At 46.2% G+C, this 20,382-nt stretch overlaps 1 protein-coding gene across 1 annotated transcript in view; it reads right to left on the reverse strand.

Moving 5' to 3' along the window:
* The window catches only part of LOC144762256 (calpain-1 catalytic subunit-like), an 879,063-nt gene that overhangs the window by 399,514 nt on the left and 459,167 nt on the right, over positions 1-20,382 (reverse strand). The window contains exons 5-8 of the mRNA XM_078647399.1: positions 12,775-12,943; positions 6,619-6,702; positions 6,437-6,522; positions 6,055-6,129 (exon numbers count right to left, since the gene is read on the reverse strand). Coding sequence (XP_078503525.1) covers positions 6,055-6,129; positions 6,437-6,522; positions 6,619-6,702; positions 12,775-12,943 — 414 coding nt within the window. The remainder of the gene's footprint in view (positions 1-6,054; positions 6,130-6,436; positions 6,523-6,618; positions 6,703-12,774; positions 12,944-20,382) is intronic.

Raw genomic sequence — 20,382 nt, forward strand, 5'->3', positions numbered from 1 at the left:
CCTATAAAACCTTGAGAATAGACTCTGGGGTTTGTAGGGGTGTCCTGCTCATGCAGGGACATCCTCACACTAACACCAACTCACCCAGGCGACAATGGCAAGCCTGTAGTCACAGCTTGAGTGGTCTCTCATGGGAGGCACAATACATGCTGTAGCCCATGGAAACCCCTGGTATATATATGCCCTGTGTACCCTGGGTACCTTTGTATCATATATATTAGGGACTTTCAATGATACACCAGCAGCCAATTTTAGAGGTACAAAAGTACTTACCATGCCCATTTAGGGGGAAAAAAAGCACAATGACTGGGGTCCTGATTAGCAGGACCCCAGTCAGACTAGGTCAAAAACACACTGATACCACATTGACACCAGGCACAAAGTAGGGGTATCCATGCTAGAAGGATACTACCTTGCTACAAGGATGCATATTATAGTAACCTTTCTTAAAGGGACTCTTCATCTTGTGTCACTGATAACTAGTTGACTCAGGAAAACAGACAAAAATTCTTGGACATCTTAGTTTCTTAAATCCATATATATTGTCTGATTCAACAACTCTGGCTGTGTTTTTGAAATGTGTAATGTGAAAATAATAAAGCATGTGTATGTGTGTGTTCAATGTGTCTCCTTAGTCCCCAGATATGCACAGCTGAAAACAGGAAGAGACTTGTGTACACAAAAAGTGGTTACAACACATATAATATACAAGGCTATATCAAGGACTGGGTCCTTTGACTCAGTGACCAGAAACTGCAGAATATAGGGAGACAGGCAGATTTTATTTGCTTCAAAGTAAAGATTCCTGGAGGTAGGGGGCATGGACAACCGCTGTCCAATATAGCCATTTTGTTGTAGCGCTTTGGCTCCTTGGCCCCTAATCTTCTGCCACTTGCCCCAAATGCTGATTCCCTGATGATGTGACAGAGCCCTGGTGTTGAGGGGTATTAGTTGGGCCCATCAGTATGGTTTGAAGACTGCTGGAGGCAGAGGGAGTGGTGCAAGTGCTGCAGCCGCTGAAGTGAGAGTGGTGGCCGCAGACTCCTGATCATCCACGGAGGCTGCTCAGATCTCCTGAGGATGTGGAAGCAATGATCCTACACCTGGCTATGATTTATCCATATTCCAGGCTTGGTATGGTGGAGAGGGGGCTCGATTCAGGGCCTTCAGCCGATGGAACAGGTTGATTATACACCTCAGTGTTCCGCCAAAGACGGTGTCCGCAAATTTGACTTTAAAGCAGCCATCTGAATAATGAAATTCTCTCGGCTTCCCTACGGTGCCTGTTTTCTGTGAGCGATTCAGAAAAGGGGGTGGTGATGGACAGAGCATCTGAGTTAAACAGAACACTCATACCCAGTCAAAAGATCAGGGCTTGATCCATCACCGTTTTTTAGCTCACTGCACCATCCCAGTTCAGAACCTGGCTACATTCAAATTAGTCTGTCCCTGGCCCAGTGCATCATGGGAACAGGGCAGACCACACTACCAAGCCAATTCTTTACTGGAAAGGAAACAAGCTTCCGGGGACCGGTTTCTAGCATTACAGCCGTCTTCGGCCCGGCTTGCTTGAATCCTGATGGTGCAGTGAACAAGGGACTCATGTCTGAGCATACCCTGCCACTCCTATAGTGGCCAAAACGATTCAGAAAAGGGGGTGGTGATGGACAGAGCATCTGAGTTAAACAGAACACTCATACCCAGTCAAAAGATCAGGGCTTGATCCATCACCGTTTTTTAGCTCACTGTACCATCCCAGTTCAGAACCTGGCTACATGCAAATTAGTCTGTCCCTGGCCCAGTGTATCATGGGAACAGGGCAGACCAAACTACCAAGCCAATTCTTTACTGGAAAGGAATCGTTTTGGCCACTATAGGAGTGGCAGGGTATGCTCAGATGTGAGTCCCTTGCTCACTGCACCATTAGGATTCAAGCAAGCCGGGCCGAAGACGGCTGCAATGCCAGAAACCGGTCCCCGGAAGCTTGTTTCCTTTCCAGTAAAGAATTGGCTTGGTAGTTTGGTCTGCCCTGTTCCCATGATGCACTGGGCCAGGGACAGACTAATTTGCATGTAGCCAGGTTCTGAACTGGGATGGTGCAGTGAGCTAAAAAACGGTGATGGATGAAGCCCTGATCTTTTGACTGGGTATGAGTGTTCTGTTTAACTCAGATGCTCTGTCCATCACCACCCCCTTTTCTGAATTGTTTTCTGTGAGCAGCAACAAACAGTAGGTGCACACTGTTGTATACAACCTAGGTTGTTAACTGGTCTTTCTTATGTTGGCTGGCAGCTATTTACACTGCACGATAATGAAGGACCCACCCAGACTCTGAGCGCACCCTGCTGCCCTACTGGTGAGGCCTGACCACTGCAAGGAGCTCCTTTGGTAAAATAACAACCAACAAAATTAAGAGAACTGACACTGAACAAGGGAAGCTCCATTTTCAGCATAAAAAACAAGTAACAATATATCTTGCCCCTGTTCCCAGTCAAGCATGCATAAAGCTTATGAAGTAATTAAATTGTCAGACTCTGACATCAAGAAGATACTAACGTACATGTACTCTAGTCTGCATGCAATCGAAACTCAGATTGATCACTTAAATGTGCGACTGTGGCATATGAATCACATGCTAGACAAGCATGGTAACCACTTTTATGAAGCTGAGAGTTGTATTTCTGGTCTGGAGAACAAAACCCCAAGCATGCAAGAAATGCTGAAGAAACTGGAAACTGAGATGCATAGGATCTCCGCTAAGAATGAAGAACTGGAAGCACGTTCATGCAGGAATAATAATCACATGAGTCTTCCAGTGACTACAGATATGGAGAGGCTGTAAACGTACTGAGTCGCTCTTTGCAGAGATATTTGGGCAGCCTAACTTTTCAGACGTATTAGTGGTCGAGCAGGCACATAGATCTCTTCGTTTCAGATTACCACCTGTGGCCCTACCCAGGCCAATCATAATCGACTGATTAATTACCGGAACCGGGATACAGTGCTTTACCTTGGAAGAGAAAAAGGGATAATTCGCAACCAAGGTGACAAGCTCTTTCTACTCCAACTTTACTATTATGGTGCAGAAGTCAAAAATTGTGTTTGCTAAGGCCAAGAAAATCATCTGGACAGCCGCTCCAAATACTCCATATTGTATCCAGCCAGATTGAGGGTCATATATAATGGTCATACTCAGCTATTTGGGAACGCTAAAGATGCCTTGAAATTTGTCGAGACGATTCCTAGGAGCTCTCAAGGAGAGGATACAGATGGATGTATTGCTGTGCTCAGACCCAGCTAAATTCTATCAACTACAGACACAAACTCATCCATTTGACATTTTTACACAGATTGAATTGTTCTCTTAAATTCTTACATAAAATTGAGTCCATTAAATCCTTGCAATGTATATGCACAGTGTAGTTGATTCGGCCAGGTTTTTCTACCTGGCATGGAAGTGACCAGTGGCAGCAAGAAACTGGAAAGGGGTAGCCGGCATAACTGTGGTAGCTGAGATCACCTGGACACTGTTGCTGGAATATTATAAACTAATTCCACTGTCAGTTAGACAACTGGTGGCAATAATTATGCTGCTAGTGAAGCAGGGACTTGAATGAAAGATCTTGCCCCAAATACTTCAGACTGGCTGAACAATGCAACCTCAAGTGAAATGTTGGCATCGTACGTCACAGACCAACAACATCCCTGGCCACATGATCTATGGGATCCGCTGCGATCATACCTTCCTAATATGCAAGCTAATGACTCTAGCTCTGGAAAAGATTACTATTAAGAGCAGTGCACAACTGTATTTCCATATTCATGTAAAAAAAAAATTGACTCTCTGAATGTGATATCCAGCCTTTTGATGTATGGACTGTTTCTAAATATGGCTCCAACTATTGTTTGCCTTCATATTATTTTACATGCTGTAACCTGAGCCCTATTTCATACCAAAAAAGAAATCAGTTTTTGTAAGTCTAACTAAAAAAAAAAAAAAGTAAAGATCCATCGGCTTGTGATATAAAGAATGGTGGTTTTGCCAATCATCAGGGCGAAATAAAAAACTTGGGAGGTGATGTTTTGGGGCTATATATTTGGAGAGCTCTCTGGTTAATACATTTGTTGCATTTGAATGAACTAATTTCGGATTTCCTTAAACTTTCGGAAAATGTTCATACTGCCCTATTAACGTGTAGTAAAAGAGAAAACCATCCCCCAGATGCATCAACAACCCAATTTGCTATAACTTAATAGCGAAAAATACCGATTCGCTATTAAGGAATTGCAAAATGGAATGCATCAAGAAATCACTTAAAAAATAGCGATTTCTTAGAATTCCTTAATTGCGACTCGCAAATTGCGAGTCGCAATTAAGGAATACCTCCCCATTCATTCCTATGGGCCTAGAGGCCCATAGGAATGACATGGAAGACAATCTCAATTTGCGAGTCGCAATTAGCGATTCGCAAATTGAGATTGCGATTTCAAGGGTGCAGGGGTGTCCAAAGGACACCCTGTTGCACCCCTGAAATTGATATGTGCACATATGTTGCGCACACACATGCCCTTAGGGCATGTGTTTGTGCAACATGAAACTTTGAAAAATGCACTTTAGTGCATTTTTCAAGGTTTTTGCAAATTACCATGAAGTTATACTTCATGGTAATTTGCGTGCCCTATTAGCGAATTCGCTATTTTAAAAACTTTCATGCATTGCATTTAAGGAATCTCAAATTGAGATTCCTTAAATGCAAATAATCGCAATTTAGCAATTTCTAAAATTGCGATTTTTGCATTTGGGATGATGCATCCCAAATGCAAAAATACCGCTCGCAAAGGGCCAGATTCTCAGAATCTGGCCCTTTGCGAGCGGATTTTTGTTTGATGAATCTGGCCCCATGTTTTTATATTCATTTTCAATGGAAATCAACACCCACATGCATCATTGTTACATTTCGCGATTTCGCAATTAAGAAATCGCAAAATGCTATGCATTAAAAAATCGCAATATTTTTTGTGATTCCTTAACTTTCCCTCCCCATTGATTCCTATGAGCTTAGAGGCCCATAGGAATGAATGGGAAGCCATTCTCATTTTGCGATTCGCAATTAAGGAATCGCAAAATGAGAATGCTATTTCAAGGATGTAGGGGGGGGGGTTCAAAGGACCCCCCCTACACCCCTGAAATGTACCTTTAAGTACTTTTTTCACACACACATGCCCTAAGGGCATGTGTGTGTGTAAAATGAAACTTTCAAAAATGCACTTTTGTGCATTTTTGAAAGTTTTCGCAAATTACCATGTAGGTTAAAGTAAAGTAAAGTCCACATTTGTAAAGCGCACAATCACCCGTAAGGGTCTCTAGGCGCTGGGGGCCGTCGGGAAGATTAAGCGAGCTATTGCCCAGAGTCACATGGTGCTGGGCTAACCTGCCGCCGGAGCCGGGGATCGAACCGTGGTCCCCAGATTCCAGCGTCAGTCGCCCTGGCCGCGGCGCCACACCTCTTCCTTGACTTCATGGTAATTTACCTCTTCCAATTTGCGAATTCGCAAAAAAAAAATATTCATGCATTGTATTTAAGAAATCACAGATTGCGATTTCTTAAATACAATCGCAATTTAAGAAATCGCAACATAATTGCGATTCCTTAAATTGCGAAAAAAAACAAAAAATGATGCATCCCAAAAAATGAAATTGCATTCGCAAACGGACGAATTTTGCGATTCGCACCGTTTGCGAATGCAATTCCCTTTGATGCATGTGGGCAAAAATATCCCTATGAAAGACAGTTCAAGGACTCCTATGGGTAAACCAACAACCTTTGTGAATTGAAGAGGTAATTTCTAACCAGTGAATGAGGGAGTTGTGTCTGCTTTAACCACTTAAGCGCTGATGACAAGCTCAGCTCGTCATCAGTTGTGCCGCTCACACGCTGATGACGAGCTGAGCTCGTCATGTAACGCGGCTTTTTAAAAAAAGCCGCGCAGCGCGAAAAAAGCCGCCGCACGCATGCGGTTAAAGAAACTCATGAATTGCCCGCCTTCTCTTACCAGAACTCCCCATCCTCCATCTTCACGTTAAGTTCTTTTTTTTCTGCGGGATCCACTTCATTCCACTCAGGCGAGCTGTGGCAGAGAGCAGAGGCAGTAAGAAAGCAGACACTAGTTTGAGAGTTCAGACTTCAGTTTTCACATCCCATGACAGCAGCAGAACAATCCCAATTCCTTGCATGGGTGACCAACACCTTGTCAGCCTGTCACCAGAAGCGACTGGGGCACTGTGAACTCCTGTGCATATCACTGGGTATTGAGAAACAATGAGCTTCTGTGCAGTGCTTTTACTGGGGGAGGGGACTGGGGCACTGTCCATTTTCTAAGTAGAAACTGGATTCCCCTGCAGAGTTTTGACTTCTGCAGTAAAATTGTCACTCACTTGTCACTCCAGGCACCCGTCCACTCCACATCACCCCAGGGGTTCCGGATGCGTATGATCTGCTCCGCGTGACCTCTGTAATTCACCTATCACACACAGACCAAGGGTACCGAAATTGACATTTAAACAGGGATCTACAGCACTCCAGTCACATTAGCATAATCTTATGAAAAGAAACTCACCTCTTTGAGTGCAGTGACGGAGTAAGTGTGGCCCTTCACCAACTTCTCCAACGTTTCGGCTTCTATGTCAGAGACACTTGCTATCTAAAGAGCACAATGGAAGGCAAGATTGGGCACTGATGAGAACAACAATTACACTCTTTCTTTTTAATTTGCATCTGGTGTATTCCAGTGGTATTCTGCAGATACCACCTTCACATGCAGGTAGACACTATCACCCAACATCCACTTTTGCATGCAGGCACGACCAGTCTCTCTACACTACTGCACACAAGCAACACCAGCCTCTGTTCACTCCTGCACAGTGGCAGCACCAGCCGCTGCCCACTACTGCACACAGGCACCTACAGCCACTGTGCACTACTACACGCATGTACCACAAGCAACTGTCCACCGCTGCACACAGGCACCACCAGTTACTGCCCACTACTGCACACAGGCCTGAGTCTCGGAAGATTTATGGCCGGATGTTGGTTGTTCATGTAGGGAAATGGCTTAAAAGTCCCTATGCATGCTTAAAAAACACCATGTTCACATCATGGCTCGGCTTCCAGTTTCCAGCAGTGTACTCTTACAGTGGCCTCAGTTCCCAGCCCCATCCATTCACAAACCATCAATCAATCAGTCATTTGTTTGTTAAGCGCACTACATACCCACAAGGGTCTCAAGGCGCTGGGGGGGGGAGGGGGGAGGTGGGGGCCGCTACTGATCTAACAGCCAGGTCTTTAGTATCCTCCTGAAGGTAGGCAGGTCTTGGGTCTGTCGAACGCTCAGTGGGAGGGTGTTTCATGTCTTGGCGGAGAGGTGGGAGAAGGATCTCCCGCCGATGGTTGTTCTTCAGATGTGCGGGACGGTGGCGAGTAAGAGCTCGGTGGAGCGTAGCTGGCCGTTGGGGGTGTAGAAGGAGAGCCGTCTGTTGAGGTAGGCTGGGCTGGTCTTGTGGAGTGCCTTGTGTGCGTGGATGAGGAGCTTGAAGGATATCCTCTTGTTGACGGGGAGCCAGTGCAGGTTTCTCAGGTGGGGGGGAATGTGGGCGTGTTGTGGTACATCGAGGATCAGTCATAACGAGGCGTTTTGGATGCGTTTTAGTCGATTGATGAGCTTGGTCGGGGCTCCCACGTAGAGGGCGTTTCCGTAGTCGAGTCTGCTGCTGACGAGGGCCTGGGTGACTGTCTTTCTTGTATCTGTCGGGATCCATCTGGAGATCTTGCGGAGCATGCGGAGGGTATTGAAGCAGGAGGTGGAGACAGAGTTGACTGGCTTGGTCATTGAGAGCGTTGAGTCGATGAGGATTCCCAGGTTGCGTGCGTGGTCGGTGGGGGTCGGGGCTGCCCCCAGTGCCATTGGCCACCAGGAGTTGTCCCAGGCTGACGGGTTGGAGCCGAGAATGAGGACCTTCGTCTTGTCCGAGTTCAGCTTCAGACGGCTGATTTTTATCCAGTCGGCGACGGCCTTCATTCCTTCGTGGAGGTTGGCTTTGGCGGTGATGGGGTCCTTGGTGAGGGAGAGGATCAGTTGATTGTCGTCGGCGTAGGAGATTATGTTGAGGTTGTGCTGTCGGGCAATGTGTGCGAGCGGGGCCATGTAAATGTTGAACAGTGTCGGGCTGAGGCGGGATCCTTGGGTTACGCGGCAGATGATCTCGGAGGCTTCGGAATGGAACAGGGGGAGGCGGACGCTCAGGGTTGTGCCGGAGAGGAAGGAGGTGGTCCATTCCAGAGCCTTGTCTCGGATTCCTGCAGAGTGGAGGCGTGCACGTAGTGTGCGGTGGCAGACGGTGCCGAAGGCGGCAGAGAGGTCCAGGAGGATGAGTGCTGCAGTCTCCCTGTTGTCTAGCAGGGTCCTGATGTCATTGGTGGAGGCGATGAGGGCGGTCTCGGTGCTGTGGTTGCTGCGGAACCCTGACTGGGAAGGGACCAGGATTCTGTTCTCTTCGAGGTATCGGGTTAGCTGTCTGTTAACGATTTTCTCGATGACCATGGCCAGGAAGGGGAGCAGAGAGATGGGTCGGAAGTTCTTGAGGTCCCTTGGGTCTGCCTTGGGTTTTTTGAGTAGAGCATTGATCTCAGCGTGTTTTCAGCTCTCTGGGAAGGTCGCGGTCTCAAGGGAGAGATTGATGACATTGCGTAGGTGGGGTGCGATGGAGCTGCTTGCTTTGTTGAAGACGCGGTGCAGGAATGGGTCTGACGGAGACCCAAAGTGGATTGTGCTCCTGGTCTTAATGGTACCATCAACACTAAACCCACCTGCGTTCAGTATTTGAATTATGTCGTGATCACCCTGCTGGCTCTACTCATTCCATTGGCAGACCCTCGTCGCACAACTGGATCCTACCCCTAGAATGACCAACAACCAAACCCAAACTCTGAATGGAAATATCTGATTCCTATCAGGAACATGGTCCTGCCTAATGGCTGCTACAACAGCTTCAACATCTTTAGTTCTGTCGAAGCCTGAGGAAGATCTCAATGGATTTATCAGATCTCAATAAATCTCGGTAGAAGGCTGCCTGAGTAACCACAAGGAGAGAGAACACCTCCCATGGATTGACACCATCCTGGAAGTCAGTCGCACAGCACAAACCCAACAGCAATCACTATTTGTACGGAGCGGTGGTATATGGGTGCTGAGGGTGCCATGTCTCAGTCGAAAACCCAGGTCTTGAGTGTCTGTGATTAGAGAGGTTCTAATCTGCTTCGCTGTGGCTGATGCAGGGAGGGGGGTGTGAGTGAGGGTGGGTGAGGCAGAATGCAGGTTTCTTGCGGGCTGGTGGAAGTTCGTAGAGCTCTAAATGAGCCATACAAGTGGACGCTCCCATTCCAACACAAGAATCCACTGAAACAGTATGCACTGTGGCCAGCGAACCTTGGTGCTCAAGCAGAAAGAAACGTCAATAACCAGAGCCTGTCTAAATACATGCAAAGAGATTCATATGCAAAAGCTTCTCAGGAATAATTCCAGAAGTGCAGCTGTATTTACTTTTGCATGGGTAACAGTAGAGAGCCTGATTGCCGGTCATTACGTTCCACATAGCATTACTTCATACTACCATTAATTCTATGATAACACAAAGGCCATTAAACTGACCCCAATACTTTAATTTATCATCTAATTAACTCTTTTCCTCAACGCCTTACATTAAAATATCCTTTAGCTAAACTTCACCTCTTTACAACGCTCTTCATAGTTACCTTAATTCTAACGTGCTACATATTGAATTTTATTAATATTAACTTAATCTGTGCATCTTCAATGTCCAGCATTTGGAGGTGGAGAGCCGCAGTGGCTGATATCAGTTTACTGGGACAGACCAGAGTGGATCATAGTGACATCAACTCTTTGTGGGGTTATTCCACCACCCTCAAATACATGTCCCAGCTACCATTCATTTATTAATTCATTAATCTTTATTCGATTTTTAAAAAAAACCATTAAAGATATACATTAAAACAATTCACACATATAATGTCCAAGCTACCAAAATATCCTAGTCCGCTTGGAGAAAGAGATTGTTCTTTCCCAGCAATGAATAATACAGGTTGTTGTCAATAACCCTGAAGCTGATACCTAAGGTACATATCACTAAGGCTCTTGATCCAAACTAAGGGGCCGATTAGGATGGCGGATGGATTGCCCCCGCCGGGCTGGCGGTAGCCACCGCCGGCCCGCCGGGGGAAAGCTGTCTGCCATCCTCACAGAAATGACCCCCGCCACATTAGGATGACGGGGGAGTCCGTGGCGGACGGCAAGACCGTCCGCCGCTTTTCCGCCGGTCGCGAAGGCGGAATTGCCACCGTGGAAAGGCATACGGTCTTTGCATGGGGGCCCGTTGCGGGCCCCAGGGTGAAGGGGGGCTGGGGGGTGCACATGCGGGGTACCTATGGTACCCCCCTGCGTTTCAAAGTACAGCATGGCAGGCACCGCGCGGTGCCTGTCATGTTGTGCTTTGAAACGCACAACATGCATTTTTACCATTGCGGCGGGCGGTGCTTCCAGCAATGCCCACCGCAATGTTAAATGTGCGGGATGCACCCGCCACTGTGGCGGGTGCATCCTAATTCGACGCACGGTCCCTTCCTACGACAGGATGGGGGACGGACAAAGTCCGTCCGCCATCCTAATCGGCCCCAAAGTTCTGTGAAACAAGTAGATCTCTGGTCCAGAGAGGAGGCAGCGATGCTAAGCCTATGGACAGCTGTGTAAACATTGGTCCACCTTTAAAAGTCCCCGTCAATCTTCTGATTCCAGTTCGACAGATGTGGACTTCAATTATTTTTTCTAAAGGAGGAAGGCTACAATTTCTTACAATGTTTTTGATTACATTCATAACTGAATCTGGGGATACTGACTCCAACGACCCCGCCAACACACACACACACACACACACACACACACAGCCCATCACTCATACCGAGATAGGATATGTGGATAAGGCTTCATACACACTGGTCTCTGCCAACTGGAAATCAGGACTCACAAGGGTGTAATCAAGGAATATCCAAGTAATTCAAAAGGCACAAGTGAAGATATTGATTGCTGAAAAGCTCTGCATGTGACAGATGAACAAGCTAGGGGCCTCATTTATGAGGCCCCTTGCGCCACCGGAACGTGGCGCAGGGGCTTGCTCCATATTTACGAGGCAGCACTAAGCCACTTTTTTGGCTTAATGATGCCCCGTAAATATTTTTCCCTTTAGCACAGTTTTCTGCATTAAAGGGGTGTGCAATGGATGTTGCTGGCCGTTCCCAGCATTATCCATGGCTTTTTGACATTGCCCCAGATTTACAGGAAATCGCAAATCTGAGGCAGCACCAGAACTTGTGCCAACCCAGGGGAGGGGTAAGGGCAGCAAAATGAAGAGAAATATCTTTAGATCTCCTCGTTTTTCCTTTTTCTATGTGTTCTGCATTCTGCAGCACACATAAAAAGAGGAAAAAGGCTCTTGTGGTTGTTTTTGTGCTGGAAGCAGTGCTTAATTTGAGCAGGTGCTTTCAGGTGCTCAGCACCGGCACTTCTTCCACAGGGCCGGGGCTACGATTTCTGGTCCTGCAGGTGGTGGTCTCAATATTAATTGCCCAATTTAAAATAAAAAGAACCACATAACTTGCATGGTGACAGGCTGGTATGTTTTCATAGGCAGGCATACATCTGTTCAGGCAGGCATGAATGTGTATCATCACTTTAGTGATGATGTCGACACGCCTGTCATGAATCCAAGAAGTCATCATTAACGAATGGCTTGCATTCTATTCCCTGAGTCTGCTGCACCCTGCCACTGCCTGAGCCTAAGCCTCCCATTGGATAATTGTAGTGGGGGCCTGCAGCCCTGCATTGCTACTGTCCTCAACGAGCTTTATGTGGCTGTGGCCCACCGCAACTTTTGTGCGCTATGGAGTCACCTACAGTTTCCGTGCTCTGCCTCCACGCATGCTAATTGCTGAGTGTGCTTGAGCCCAGCAGGGGCAACAGCCATACTCACGTCTCACAGCCAATGCAGCATTGCGGCTGGGGACAGTGCTTGCGCTGTAGCAGGCAGGGCCACAGCAAGCTGAGAAGTGGATGCCTATGCCGTCGTCATAACTGGACCAAACTAATTACAGGCAGCACTAGCCGTGACATGACCTGCTGTGCTTAAGCAGCCTCCTGACCTGCAACAAACCCAGTCAGACCGCACTAATATGTTCAAAAAAAGCATTTCCATTTGGTGTACATTTTATTTTTGCACTCATCTGTCGGTGTAGGTAAAGAAGTAAAACGCATGTCTTAGGGAACAGGCAGCAGAGCATAGTTACAGGATAGAGACAGGCAGTGCAGGTGTTGGAAGTTGGGCACACTGGAGGTAGAAGTGGGCTGTAGCCTCCTTGGCAGTATTTTCGGCCCCGGCACTTCATTTTTTTAAAATTAAGCACTGGCTGGAAGGATCATCCCCGCAACGCAGGCAAGGTGCAAAGGTGCCTGCGTTGGCGCACAGCAGCCCATCGTGCGCCAGCGCAGTGGAAAAGGACAGGAATGTACCGTATCTGATAGATATGGCGCATTTTTACCCTTTTATTTTGCCGTAGCAGCGCAGGAGGAAGGCCTGCGGCACTGCCCTACAGCAAAAACTCATACATGAGACCCCAAAGTGTTTGTTCTAGCTAACAAAAAGGTCCTTACCGCAATGTAGCAGCCCAGTAATGAGCCCCGCGCCAGTGCTTTCTTGATGATTCGGTACAGGTTCTCGGGAGCCTTCTGCAGGTCGTACGTCTCTCCCACGCCTCCTGTGAAATCCTCAAAGCCCTCGGTCAATCTGCCTGCAGCAATGGCCTCGTAGGAGCTATTAAGCCTGCAAGAAAACAGTAAGTGAACCGGAAGTGGGGACCTTCTAGATGGCTACATATTGCCGGTATCTGTTGGTAACTTATATGGGTATAGAAGCAAAAAACATAATCACAGTGTGGAAAATTAGTACGGTTTGGTAAACATTATCTGCGCCATCTTGCCTTTTCCCCTGATGCCACACTTTTTGTCGTGCGCACCCGCCATTTTAGGTGCCTCGATCAGAACCACCCTCTGCACGCCACTGGCCCCCAGCACAGCCCTTCGACCTCACAAGCCCCCCACGCACTGGCCACCCCCCCGCTCTCACATGCCTTGGGTCATAAACCCCTCTTCAGCGCAGCTCTGCCTCAGAACCCCATCCTGTTCCCAGCGCGACACCTCCCTTCGTTCCTTTCATGGTCCCAGACCCTTCGATACAAACCCCCTTTTCCTGTGTGCCCGTTTGTCTTCCCCGTTCCCAGGCCGCCACCTGGCCCTGCGGATACTGTTTATTACCCCCCCCCCCGTACAGTAGGAAGCTTCCTCCATTAAAGGACCCTCGAATTGATCAAAGCCCCCACCCTATGATATCCGATCAACCCCACACATTCCGTGAATCGGCGGAATGTCCAGCTGCGCGATAATCATCACCTATTGTGACCGGGGTGGGGACTTCAACTGTAAATGTGTGTGGGAACGGGCCTGAAGGGGAGATTCCGAGAATGTCCTTTCATACTTCAAAGCATTGCAAGAATGTGTTACCTGCAATAAAGATCACAAAACTGTGTATAAGAGGCCAGGCTTCAGAGATGCGGTTAGAGCACCTCGTGACGATACTGGCTGTCCGAACTGATGTGTTCTCCTCCGGAGAGAATAAACCTTGTTTCCTGCCTTCCAGTCTCCAGCGCCTGCCTCTTCATTGATTAAGATTTTGTGGGTTAAAGAGGCGATACCGCCGGGCAAATATTGGTTGCCCTTGACCTGTTTTTACAACAGCCTACGGTAATGAGAAAGTCATGAAAACATACTCCACGGATACGTAAGACTCACCAAACATCTTACAGCCTGCAAATACACGAAATTCAACAAACCATATCCACAGTCTTAGAGTATAAGAAACAGCCCAAGCGTGAGAAATTAAAGATATAAAGCCCGGAAATACATGAAACTCATAACATGTATTCCCTGATTTTCAGGGTCAGAAACAGAATAGGAGTGCGCAAAACTGAATAAAAAATACACAAAACTTATAAATTCTTAAATGCCATAAAAACACATACACAGCCTATGCCAGCAACTACAGAAAATACACTAACAATCTTAAAACATATTTAACCTTACAAGTGAGAAACGAATCAAAACCCACTAATGCCTCTAGGGGCGAGAAACTAAAGAAAAATCTGAATTTTGAGAACTATGAGACAACTTGGTAAGATAAATGTTTCTCAGTACACAAATAATTGCACTTCAGTTTTCTGCATATGAAATAATGCTTCAAGGATATCTCCTATCTGGCATGGCAGGGCAGAATCATTTTTGGGCTGAGAATTACAGCCCATCTGTTAACTGGTCTGCAATCTGATGTGTCCCAACTTGTCTTCATGCATGGTATAGGTAATGAAGCAGTCAACATCAAAGAGCTAATTGTTTCAGGGTCTATATTGCTGACATATTCCCATTGACCTGGTTGAACCACAGGTTGATCTAACACACTGACTAAACCTCTACCCGACTTACATATCATTTAGCCTGTCCTCTGTAACAATCGTCTACTTACAGTAACCAGAAACACTTCTTCTATGATCATCTTCCCCTTGCTCTTAAAAGTTGGACCCGGCTTGCGACCACCAGTAATAGGCATCAGAAGAATAAGAAGCCTAGGTTCACCAGCACTCTGGTGGATGATGAACTTCATACCTGGTAATTGGAGTGATCTTGGTGCCATTTGTATTCCAAGCCAGTAAGCTTCTAACACCCAAATCATCTCTATCCTTAAGCTTTTAAGTTCTAGATTTCAAACAGGCTTCTAGCTGTATGTTGCTGACAGACCTCTTGTGGACCATACCAAAATCTCACAGTGGGCTTACAGGCAGCCCAATGTTTACCACTGATTTGGCTTTCTTGTCCATTGCCCTTCACTGGTTGGCTTTCTCATTTACTTTGATTCTTAATAAATGGCTTGCTTTCCTCTTCTTGGATTTGTTCTTCCCTTGGAGCATAGCTTCTTAACCATCTTTTGATTACATTCTTCCACTGCTCACATTCAGGGAACTACTTATGTGTTTTCTTTCAGCAGTTCACGAAAGTATGGGCGTTTTCTATCTCTCTCCCTCGTGTGCTGCTTTACCCTTCCAATATCTGCCCTTCCCAGAGTTCCATGATGCTCTCTCATCCTGCATCATTAGTTCATTCTTAGCTTTTCCCTTTTTGCATTTACTTTTTCCTTCCCATCAGCCCAGCCATCTCCCCATTGCTTCCCCAAAACGCTGACCTATCCACTAAGTGCTCATTTGTTTCTCCCCCTCACCTTCCATGGCTGTCTTTAAAAATTATACATTTCATTTCAAAATATTTTTGTATGGCCCAGATGGATGCAGATGGGATAATCCTTGTGAGAAATGGGGTCTCTAATAGCAGACGGTTTGCATCCTGTCCAAGTAGGGACCCTGACTCTAGTCAGGGTAGGGGATCACCCAGCTAAGATAACTTCTGCTTGCACCCTTGGTAGCTTAAGCACGAGCAGTCAAGCTTATCTCAGAGGCAATGTTAAAGCATTTCTACATACACACACAGTAACACTGAAATGAGTCCACACCCGTTTAGAACAATAGCCAATATTTATCCGAATAAAACAAGACCAAAATAACACAAATAAAACAAACCAGTCAAGATATCACTTTTCAAAGGCTTTTCAAAGTGTTAATCCATAGAAATCTATGGATGTTGGTGTTTTAGCACAAAGTCCCTGAGATGCGTCAAAAACAATGACGATGCGGGCCACAGGAGAGGTGAAGTGTGGGAAAATATGGTCATGCATTGGTTCCTTACTACACAGAGGAGGTGATGAGTCGGATCCTTACTGGCAGAGAAGTTGATGCGCTGTTTCCTTACTGGGAGAAGAGGTGATGCGTCGATTCCATGCTGACAGGAGAGGTAGTCAATTCCTTGCTAGTAAGGGGTGTGATGTGTTGAGGTCTGGACACGCAGCCCAAGTTCCTTACTGCAGTGTGGTGTTGATGAAGAATTGGTGCCCAGGGACGCTGCGTCAAAAATTCGGATGCGCTACATTGATGCGGCAGCAGCGAAGCAAGTGCTGCGTCTTTTCCATAGCCACAAACGGGGGATGCATCAGAGTCAGTGCCACAGACGTCGGTGACCCGGGCGCCAGGACCCACGATGCAGCAATTTTTCTGACACACTGCGATGACAAGTTATGCACTGATCGGGAACCACACTTCAGGGCATGCAGTGGTGATGTGTCTATCTTGGTTCACATTGCGTCGATAAAAAAAGTGCTGGGAGCCGGTTTCTTCTTAGATCACCAGATTCTACTTCCAAGGGCCCGGACCCGGATCTGGCACCACTTGGCGAGTTAGGATTCTCAGCAGAAGTGCCAAGAGCACTAGTAGGTGAAGTCTTTGATCGGCCCTGAGATTTTTTAACAGGAGGCAAGCATACACAAGACCTTGGAGAACCTTGGAAGCAGGATGTTGAAAGCAAATTCCAGACCTTTCACTCCCAGGACAGAAGCAGCAGGCTAGCATAACAGAGCAACAGGCAGAACGGCAGTCCCTCCTACAACATCCAGCTCTTCTTCCTGGCAGAATGTCTTTTAGTCCAAAAGTGTCCTGAGGTTATGGTGTTCAGTACTTATACCAGTTTCTGCCTTTGAAGTAGGCAAACTTCAAAGGAAAGTGTATGTAGTGCAGAAGACCCTGCTTTTTCCTGACCTGGCTCCAAAGACACTACGGGGGGTGATGACAGCGTTGTGTGAGGACAGGCACAGCCCTATTCAGGTGTCAGGTACAACTCCTCCTACCACTCTAGCTCAGGAAGGCCCATCAGCCTGGTGATGGATATGCAGGGCACACCTCAGCTCCCTTTGTGTGACTGCCTAGAGCAGGGTTCACTAAAGTCGGTCCTGTGGGGCCGGACTCATGCCAGATTTCTAGCATATCCCCATTTACATAAATGTAGTAATCTTAAAATCAGCCATTAATTTGGCCCTCTAGGACCGGCTTCTAGAGTGAATGCACAAGAGCCCAACGATCATCCAACCCAGAAGTGGCTTCTACAAACAGGCAGAGGCACAGATGGTTAAGCAAGACAATGTCCACTTTCTAAAATTGGCATTTAGAAACATGTAATTTAAAAAACTTCACCAAAAGATGTATTTTTAAATTGGGAGTTCAGAGACTCCCAAATCTCTATCAGCTCCCAGTGGGCAAATACACTTAAAATATATTTCAAGGTAATCCTCATACTGCCCTATGGGAGAGGTAGTCCTTGCAATAGTAAAAACCGAAATTAGCAGTATTTCACTATGAGCACATGTAAAACATACGAGTAGATGTCCTACCTTTTATATACACTGCACCCTGCCCATGGGGCTGCCTTGGGCCTACCTTAGGGGCACCTTACATGTAATAAAAGGGAAGGTTTGGACCTGGCAAGTATGTGTATGTACCAGGTCAAAATGGCAGTTTAACACTGCACACGCAGACACTGCAGTGGCAGGTCTGAGAAATGTTTGCAGGGCTACTCATGTGGGTGGCACTATCAGTGCTGCAGGCCCACTAGTAGCATTTGATTTATAGGCCCTGGGCATACATGGCGTACTTTATTAAGGATTTACCAGTAAATCAAATACGTCAATCATGGATAGACCAATCACCAATACAATTTACACAGAGATCATATTCACTTTAGCACGTGTTAGTAGTGGTAAAGTGCCCAGAGTCCTAAAGCCAACAAAAACAGGTCAGGTAAAATAAGAGGAAGAAGGCAAAAAGTATGGGGCTAACCATGCAAAAAGGGCCATGTCCAACAATCCTTTTTCTGAATACCAAGGTTTGTGTCTATTCTTAATGATTTCTCTACTAACTCTTCTACTAAAATTGAGTTATCAAAAGACTCGAGCAACAATATACCATGATGATAAGATATTTAACATGTTTGCAGCAATTCAGGGAGATGACAACCATATAAGTCCAATCTTAGATCTGCCAGATCAACCCTCCATCATATCTTTACATCTGACGCTTGATTTAACAGATCTGTTGACCATTTCTTTGAAGTTTAAATCCGGTTCTCTTGATTCTTCATGTCATGTCTCCGCTCTGCAACCTTTGATTCCTGGAAATGCCACAGCCATTAGGAATATACTTTACACTTCAGTTTCCACAGGCACAGGGTTTGTTCCCTCCAACCATAAAAGATGGGTTAGTGATACTAGTCCTAAAAAATCCTAATATGACCATCTCAAATTTATTTATTTTTATTTGGTTTTTTTCTTGTTGGAATAGTTTACAAAGATCTTTCAGTTAATCTCATGGCATAAAAACAGTATTGCAAAGCAGCACACAATTTTAAAAGTGTTACACAACTCAGTTTAGGACACCACATCAAAATTGTTACCATTTCTCTTGAATAATGTGATAATTTTATGCATCACCCAGGATATGCCAGAGTTCAAGCAATAACTGAACTTTCAAATATAGTAGCGTGTTTTTACATTAATCTTATAACTCATGTAGCACCTGTTAAAGCGCAACACCAAATCATCTTCTCTTTGTAATGGTTTTATACAAAGTAAAAGAAGCATTTGTTCTATACTAATTCTTGTCGCTGGAGCGGCTTCTAGTAGGTGCTTCATCTGCGAGCTAGGTGCGGTAAGATTGCAGTGGCTGCTTTTCTCTTTTTTACCATTCTAATCTGTGGATTTTATATGTTTATTTTACGCTGGTGTATCTATGTTATTCTTTTAATTTGGTCTGACTGTTGAGCATATGGTGCTCAGCTCCTTAGGGATCTGCACATTTGCACTTTAGGATTAACACACAATTACTCTCAGTTTGTATATTTCCCACTGTTACCTTGTCACAGCTGGTGGCACGCAGGAGGTGTCCTGGGAAGCTTGCAGCCTGGTTTCTAGCCCTGGTTCGCCGCGGCAAGTGCTGTGTGGAGTGATTATACCTTGGCTCCTGATTCTCCCTCACTTCCGGGGTAGGCAGACACTTCAAGGTGGTGCGCAGGTTAGTCTTCTCGCTGCACACCCTACTTAGCCTGATGCCAGAGCGGACGCGCAGCAGAAGCACCACCGGCACGTCATAAGAAAAGCTCGTCCGCGCCTGGACCCCGCCCAGCCCCAAACCCCTGCACACCTCCCCCTCGGGGCAAGTGTCATTATCAAATACTCCAGGGATGAACTACTCAGGCTAAACAAGGCTGATTCAAACTCTTGCTGCCCTCTATTAGACCTCTGCAGTGAGCCTAAGTAGTGGCAGCACTGTAAACTGCACCTTAGCTTCACTAAAGTTAAGGTCACAATCCCCCAGATCAAACAATTACATGAGGGACCCACTAAGGTATTCCAGGCTGTGCTGATTAACACACGGTCACTGCCAAAACACAACATTGATGTTGCGGAAATGGTGGGCGCACATATGCTTGATATGGTATTTGTCACAGAAACAATGGCAGTTGAATCTTCTGACCCGACCTTGCCTTAGTAATTCCAGTAGGCTATTCTATCATTAGAGCTAATAGGGCAAAGAAGCACGGGGGAGGACTAGCAATTATCTTTAGAGATAACTTGCAAGTTACTGGAACCTCTGCTGGAAGCTCCACAGACTGTGAAACGTTTTCCTTCCAGATCTTGCTAAGTAATAATTACACATTAAAAGACCTTCTTCGACGTAGGCCTCCCAGAACAAGAACCTCTTTCCTGAATGTCATCAGCCCTCTCTTAAAATCCAGTCTAGATGCGTCAGATTTTACTATACTAGGTGATTTCAATTTTCATTTGGAAAGAATCGGCGGACCATGACACAACCGCACTATTCAATACAATGGCTAGCTTTTCCTTGACACAGATTGTCAAGAACGACACACACGTCGCAGGGCACACCTAGATGGTATCTTTACATCAAATCCATCTCTTAAAGTTGCAGTAGTGACTCCCGCCCCTGGTCAGACCATAAAGCCTCCATTTTCACATTAAGTACAGATCAGCACCCGTCAAGATCCTCAATTCCACCAGCCCCAGTCAATTGCCGGGACTGGGACGACATCGACCCCCTCACCTTGCAAGCAACCTTACTCCACTCAAAACCAGATCCTACTACTGACCCTATCTGTTTTTACGTTGTCCACTTGGATCAAATCAGCTGTAGACCTTTTAGCTCCTACGAAGAGTTTTCTCTCGAGGCGGAAAAACCCATCAGAACCATGGTTTTCTGATAA

Source organism: Lissotriton helveticus, chromosome 6, assembly GCF_964261635.1.
Source record: "Lissotriton helveticus chromosome 6, aLisHel1.1, whole genome shotgun sequence".
In the NCBI taxonomy this organism is placed as follows: Eukaryota; Metazoa; Chordata; class Amphibia; order Caudata; family Salamandridae; genus Lissotriton; species Lissotriton helveticus.